A 7,384-nucleotide genomic window follows, 5' to 3' on the forward strand; every position below is an offset into this window, starting at 1 on the left:
CTCTCTCTAATACTCCCCTGCCCAGCAGTCAGGGCTGTGGTTTTATATCTGGGTTTTCATTACTTTCTTTCTTACCCATCTCCTTCCTTCTCTTTCTCTCCCTTCTAGCGTTCACCTCACTTTCCTCCTTTTTCTTTCTCCCACTCTCCTTTGCTGCATTGTATTATGGCTGTGGGATGGCTGAGTCCTCCTGTGGGCTGACCTCACAGTGAAATGACATCACCCAACAGTGTGATGAGCTCACCACGCTGTGACATGGCAATGTGGTGACATCATGCCGTGGCAGGGTGACCTCACAGCCCAGGAGTCTCACCTCTGAATCCCTTGCAGGGCAGATGAAGTGTACTGAGAGCATGGCACAGATCCAGGGCAGCTGCAATTCTGGAAGAGTCAAAGGTGGCCACATCCCAATTCCAGATCACAGAGCGGGCTCCCAGGAATGCCTTGCACATAAATGTTTCAGTGGACTGGGATGGGGTGATGGTGCAGAAAGGAAGGTGACAATGGAGCAGTTATGTATCAGGGAGTAGCCATGTGAGTCTGCATCCACACAAAACAACAAGGAATCTGGTGGCACCTTAAAGACTAACAGATATCAGATGAAGGGGGTTTTTTTACCCATGAAAGCTTATGCCCAAATAAATGTTAGTCTTTAATGGGACAGTTGCAGGTCTCTGACACCAGGTGGCACTGTGGAGGCATTGCAGAGAAGGGCCCTGTTCTGTTCAGTTCCCGCAAGGGGTGATTGTATTGCAGGCCAGGGGAGGGGAATTTGAGGCCCAGGGCTAGACAGATTTGGGAAGGAAGAAGCCAATTCTGAGCTCTGGCTGCAGCTCATGTGCGGGCATGTTGTCATGAGTAGGCAGCAGGGTGTGATGCTCTGGCATTGTCACAGAGTGCAGGAGGTGCGGCCTGTCCCGCTGCTAACCCTGACGTGGCCTGTAGTGCAGGGGTAGACCATAAAACCACAATCCAACCCTTATGAGTGCCTGGGTCTTCCCAAGTTGCAGTTGCTTCATTGCTGCTTCCCATGAGCTCGAGGACTAATGATCACCCTCAACTTCATGGGCTCCCCTCCCCTGCAGCTCTGGCAATGCCCCTAAAGCCCAACCCACAGACCCCTGCTGCACCGGTCCTGCCCCCCTTTCCCCAGTTCTGCCAATGCCCCTCAGCCTGCTCTGCTACTGCAGTTCTCGACTGCCCCCCCCCCCCCAGCTCTGTTATGTTGCCAGCTCCTTGCTGCAGTCCCCAAATCTAGCAGCCAGGACATGTTGACACTAGAAATGTTCTGTGCAGCAGCCCCCACCATGGTTAAATGCTGGTCAGTCACGTGGTGCCCTGTGCCTGGTTCTTGCTACAAACTTGGCTTATAGGCTAGGCCAGGGACTTTGTTTGGTCCAGTCTATGCTGCAGGATCAAACCTGTGTGGCAGGGACACAACTGTAAAACACAGGCTGGGTTCCTCTTGGTTGACATGTGGATAACCAACTACCTCTGCCAGCCCATGGTCCTTTAGCTCAGGTAGGAGAGGTGTGTGCTTGAGTCCTAGGTTCAACTCCTGCAAGGGGCTGTAATGTAATACAGAGTAGGTGAGACTGAAATTAACCCCAGGAGACCAGCTTGTGCTTGTGGTTACTCCAGATTTACCCCATGTAAGTCAGGGAGGAACTGGCCCTTGGAAACACTAACAACTCCCTGGGTACAGCTTCTGCTGGGATTTGTGGCCCCAGCCCTTTTAATGAAGGGTAATTAGCCATGTCTCATTCTTACCACAGATTCACAGCTCTGGCCATATCCAACGGCTGTCCGGGGGCTGAGGATGACTGAGAAATGTGGGTGATCAGTGGCTGCATTTGGGGAGACTCTTTCCAACAGCACCTGCGCTCCGCTCCCCTCGGCATGCAGGGAATGGCTGGAGGCTTTGCAGGTGCCTGCTGCTCTCCCAGTGCCATTTGAATGGCAGCCATGCCAGTGTTGGTGGGGGTCTGAGCCATTCCCTTGGCAGCCAGCCCAGCTCTCCTCAGCCCTGGCCAGAGGCATCCTCTTACCTGCCTACACTGATTCCCAAGTTCCTCCAACACCAGCCCAAGCAGTGGCCCTGGATCCTGGATCACAGACAGCACGTGGGCACCTCCCCCACTAACTCCTGCCAACCAAAGAGCACAGTGTGGGCATTTGTCCCTCTCTGGCAGCTAGTGTGGCTAAGAGCCTTCTTCCATTGCCTGCCCAGATCTCTGCTTCTTTAGCTCAAGCAAGAGTTGCTGGTGGATTTAGTGCTGAAGGTTCTAGATTCAGACCCTGCTGACAACACAGGAAGGGGTGGTGATATCTCTATACTGCATGGGCCTGATCTCCCATCCTGTCCCTGTCAGCGAGGGATTTGCCCTGTTTTCTGTACCCCCCAAGCCTGTGATGCTGGCTGCTTGCCTCACAGGCCATCCCACCAAGCCTGTCATCTTGCCCTTCCGTTGCTATGAGCGCTCTCTAGTGTCTGCACTGTTAGAGGATGACAACCTACTACTGCTGTCAACTAAAAGAGTTACCCCTTTAGCTCAAGTGGCAAAGGCCTGAGCTGTCAATGCTGAAGGGTGTGGTTTCAAACCCAGCACCTGTGCTGGTGTTTCCACTTTTATAATCCCCCACCCTTCCCCAAAACCAGAGGAAGCACCAGCACATAGTAAGGTCCAGAAGACAAGAGGGATCCCCTTTGTGGGGCTGTGCATATGTGAAATAACTGATCAAGCCAATGTGTGGGGGCTGGCAAAGCTGCACACAACCCCCCTAGGTTGCTCGTATCTGGGGCCACTGGGCCTGCCTGCTGCTGGGGTTCATTCTCAGGGGCATGGCAGTGGCTGGGTGCACCAGGCCTCTGAGACATGGTCATATGGGCAGACCCCTGTCTGGCACGGCTGCCACACACCGGTCTCAGACCCCACCCAGCAGGGCTGCCATAGGGGAATGACTCAGACCCTGGCCTAGCTCCCCTGCTGTGCAAACAGCTCCATTCCTGGATTCAGGTTGCTGCTGAGCAAAGGGATTTAGGCTGCCCTCCTGCCAATGATTCGGGCCTCAGACTGGCACATCAGCCCTGCAACCCACTAACACTCCCTTTGTACCGAGGGGCTGCAGCTGCCCGTCAGCAAGGAAAGGCCAGGCTGCCCAAAAGGCACTGGGGCGGAACTGGGGCTGCTCCGCCTCCCTCCCCAGCCGCCTGTGTGCCAATCTGTGAATGAATCCCAGCTGCGCGCAGAGGCCGCCCCCAGCCGGGCCCGGCCTGCGCTTGGCTGGGAAGGGTGCCTGCCAGGCAGGAGGGGCGTGGGGCGAGGCTCTGCCGGGGAAGGGCGTAGAGCCGGGGCATGCACCGACACAGCCCGGGCAGAGCAGCGCGGGGGATCGCGCCTGGCTGCCCTGCGCTGCAAGCGGAAGGGGCCGCGGTTCTCGTGCCCAGGCAGAGCCGGGAGCCCGGGCTGCGGGGGATGCCCCGGCGGGGGGCGGCCCGGCGGCCATGACCCCCTCGCAGGTGCTGAAGGAGGGGGTGCTGGAGAAGCGCAGCGGGGGGCTGCTGCAGCGCTGGAAGAAGAAGCGCTGCCTGCTGACCGAGGAGGGGCTGTGGTTCTTCCAGCCCGGCGGTTCCCGCTGCAAGGAGCTGGGCTTCGCCCGCATGCGGGCGGTGGAGTGCGTGGAGTGGAAGCGGCGGCACGTCTACTTCACCGTGGTGACCCACAGCGGCCGCGAGATCGACTTCCGCGGCCCCCGGGAGGAGCCCGGCTGGAGCGCCGAGATCGGCCTGGGGCTGGTGCGCTTCCAGAACCGGCTGGCCATGCAGAGCGTGCGGGCCCGGCACGGCGGCGGGGCGGGTGAGCCCGGGCCGGACCCTGCGGGGATGGGCGCCCTGGGCTGGCACCGGGGGAGGGGACCGATCCGTGCCAAGGACAGCGGGGTGAACCCGGGGCTCAGCCCGCGCTTCCTTGCGTTGGAACCGCCTTGTCTCCGAGGAAGGAAACTTCCCGGGAGGATAACAACTTACCGCTGCTACCAGCCAAAGGGGCCGCTCCTTCAGCTCACCCCAGAGGGGTCTCTGCTGAGTCTTGCCTTCACCCCCTGCTTGTGCTGGGCCTTACTCTGTCCATGCCAAGGGTGATGTGCCAGTCAGCTTGCAATTCCCAGAGCCATCCCAGCCCTCTGTCTCCAGACCCTGCTTTTCCCTCTCCGTTTTCATTGCGGGGCCTATCGCCTGATTTCCTGGGGTGCCCCCAAGTCGCCTGGATTTCAGAGGGAGCTGCGGGTGCTGCATGTATTTACACTGTGCCAGTCGGGGTCTAACCTCCCCCAAGGGCCCCTGAGCTGCTGTTTCCTTGCCTGGGTGGGGAGGAATTTCAGTGCCTCTGTCTGGCCTGGTAGGATGGTCCCACCACAGCAGCACTGGGGGGGGGGGGCAGGGTGAGAGGGGGACAGGCACAGATCATGCCTCCACCGAGTGCCAGGTGCTGCCTTGAGCTCACAGGGTTTCCATAGCCTTTGCCTGGAACCTGTCCATGGGCTGATGATCCCCTAGCAGAGTCACTCCTCTCCTTGTGCCAGAGCCCTGCTACAGGAGCCTGCCTTCTTTACCCTAATGCTGCTGACCTGGGAACCCAGCTGGCAAGCCCAGTTGTTTCAGGAGTGTGTTGCCAATGCCCTAACTCCCTCCCCCCTGGTTTGGAGATGATGTGCCAAGTCCTGCTGTCTGCCTCTTGGGCATGCTCCAGCCTGGGCAGGTGTTGGAGCGGCTGCAGATCCCCTTGGCTGGAGCAGTCCTGAGCTCCACAGTGGATTGGAGTGTGTGGGGGGAGGTGGGTTGGATGGGAAGCAGCCGGACCTGGCTCCTAGACCCTGCTCCAGCATGTGCGCCAATCCCCTGGCTGATTTCTGTGGTGCTGCTCAGGCACTTGGCACCACTTCCATGAGGGCTGGGAGAGTTGATAACTCTGCCCGGTGAGTGGGGCAAGGGCCCCCACAAGCTAGTGACAGCATCCCCATGATGGGAGAGGTCCCCTCTCAGCATGCCCTGGCCCTCAGGGTGGCTATGGTGACCATAGCGCTGCTGCTGTGGAACTTGGAGCTCTCAAGCTGGCAAACACCCTCGGGTCTCTTCTTTGCTCCCACAGCCCCAAAGCAGGGCTTGATTCTGCAGGGTGCCTGGGAGCCCAATTCTCCACTACTCCCTTCCTGTGTTTGGGTCAGGGAGGGGGGGCTTCAAGCCACCTTTGCTTTCCCCCTGTTCTGGGCCTGGCCTGGGCTCTCCATCTGTCCTGGCTCAGGTAGAGCAAGCAATGGCTTATATCACAGCCCTGTGTGCCCCCCTCTCAGCTCCTTCCTCTGGCCTAAACCCAAGTTGGGGCCAGATTCCCCTGGATGTAAATAGCTGGAATGCCCCCATACACTTCCCTAGAGTCTATTCCACTTACCCCAGGTCTGAGCTGGGCCCCTCAATGCCCAGATGAGCTCCCAGGTGCCCATGCCAGCCAGTCCCCTCGCTAACTGGGCAGCCACCCTCGCTAACTGGTGCATTCCCTTTGGCAGCGTTCCAGTACGACCCGGCCCCGAGCGGCCAGGCCACAGACCCAGAGGGGCTCAAGGGAAGGACGGAGATGGTGAAGGGGCACTCGCCCACCGGCGGGGAGAACGGAGTGCCTGGCTGTGAGTGAAAGTGGGGCCCTGGCTTCAAGAGGGACAGCAGGCGTTTCAGCGCCAAAGGCCCGATAAGCTGGACCACGTGTGCCGCTAGCTGCTGAGAACCGCCCCCCTCCTTGCAGGGCCATTCCTGCTTCCCAACGGCCATAGGCTGCTGCACTGTTCTCCAAGCGCTCCGTATAGCTTGGCCCAGGGATCCGGGGCCCACTGGCCCAGTCAAAGACCTGCAGGAGAGGCAGGAAGGGGAGCACCTGAGGGATAAAAGCCCAGGATGAAAGCAAGAACCAAAGCAGGATTGTTTTGCGCTTCGTCAGCCTGCTGCTGGCTGGATGCCAGAAGGGACGCAACCGTGCTAGTGAGCTGGGGAGCCCATCCCGCCCGCCGGACCTGCCTTGGCTCTACTGTCAAGGCTCAGCCAGGCATCTTCGTGATCCACAGGCGCATCCCTTGGCGACAAGCTGTCCCGTAGCTGAGCCGGTTGGGGCTGTGCTGAACTAGAAGTCAGCTGTCCTATATCTCTTCTCCTGCGGGACTGGAGTAGCTAGAGATCCAGCGATTGAGCCCGGTGGGATGTCAGGTGTAGGTGGGGGCGGGTTCCTGGACAGAGTGATTGTGTGGTGCTGCTCCCCAGTTTGGCTGGGGCCTGTGTGATGACAGGCTTTAGTGAGAAGGTGCCAGCCTGTCTCAGCCGGTGACCTGTCTGGACAGAGGGTTTGTGAGGACAGCCCCGAATGAATTCCTCCCCTTGTAACAGAGGGTGCAAGTGCTCGCATGCCCTGCCCCACTGGGTCAGGCCAGCTCTCCTGCCAGGATGGGGAGTCGCTGCTGTTGGTGTCGGGAGGCTCTAGACATTTTGCTGCCCCAAGCACGGTGGCTTGCCGCGGGGGGTGCTCTGTTGGTCGCCGGTCCCACGGCTCCACCGAAGGCACGCCTGTGGGAGGTCCAACGGAGCCGCCTGCCGCCCTCCCGGCGATCGGCAAAGCACCTCCCGTGGCATGCTGCCCCAAGCACGAGCTTGGCGTGCTAGGGCCTGGAGCCGCTCCGGTTGGTGTGTCAGGACAATTGATAATGCGGGCACCTGGGCCGCTGACAGCAAAGAGTGGTTTGTGTCTGGAATGGTGCCCATTCCGCACGCTGCTGCTGCTTGGTTTGCGTCTTCACCTTGTAGAGGTTGGTCTGGGGTGAACGGAGGCAGGGTGAAGGTTCCCGGAGAGACAAGTCTGACACAAGCAGTGTGCTGGGGAAGTTCTCCCATGCACAGATCTGCCAATGCTCCTCAGCCCTGACTCGCAGCCCCCTGCTATTCCAGCCAGGGGCTCCCCCACATACAGCTCTACCAATGTCCCTCAATCCTGACCTGCAGCCTTCTGCTTTTCTGGCCCTGGGCTTCCCCCCATCTGCCACAGACCCTCTGTTGCATCTGCTGTACCCATCCTGGGCCTTCATGTGAAGGCCAAGCTCAATGGTAATTTTGTGACATGGACCAATAAATGTTACAGGGAGAGCTCCTCTGCTGTGATCATTTGTTGGGTAGGGGGTGGCCACCTTGCCCCAAAGACAGAAGAGAACTGATTGATGGCCCAAAGCAGTCATGTCCTGAATGCTCCTTGTAAAGGGCTTTTTATGTGATTAAAAATGACCGCTGGGGATTGAAACAAAACATTTGAACAAGAGGTGTAACAATCTGAAGGGGAGCACTGGACATGTTCTG

At 59.0% G+C, this 7,384-nt stretch overlaps 1 protein-coding gene across 1 annotated transcript; it reads left to right on the forward strand.

The window, feature by feature from the left end:
• Positions 1–3,279: 3,279 nt before the first annotated feature.
• On the forward strand, positions 3,280–6,587 carry PHLDA3 (pleckstrin homology like domain family A member 3). The gene is made up of 2 exons (XM_030562666.1): positions 3,280–3,857; positions 5,563–6,587. The coding sequence occupies exons 1-2, from the start codon at positions 3,506–3,508 to the stop codon at positions 5,685–5,687; spliced, it is 477 nt and encodes a 158-aa protein (XP_030418526.1). The 5' UTR covers positions 3,280–3,505; the 3' UTR covers positions 5,688–6,587.
• The last annotated feature ends 797 nt before the right edge of the window (positions 6,588–7,384 follow it).

Source organism: Gopherus evgoodei, chromosome 4 (assembly GCF_007399415.2).
Source record: "Gopherus evgoodei ecotype Sinaloan lineage chromosome 4, rGopEvg1_v1.p, whole genome shotgun sequence".
Lineage (NCBI taxonomy): Eukaryota > Metazoa > Chordata > Testudines > Testudinidae > Gopherus > Gopherus evgoodei.

Excerpts from the sequence above, each read along its gene's own strand:
- PHLDA3 (XM_030562666.1), top strand. The coding sequence starts at position 3,506 with ATGACCCCCTCGCAGGTGCTGAAGGAGGGGGTGCTGGAGAAGCGCAGC. Across the intron at positions 3,858-5,562 it reads CCGGCACGGCGGCGGGGCGG|CGTTCCAGTACGACCCGGCC; the intron begins GTGAGCCCGGGC and ends TCCCTTTGGCAG.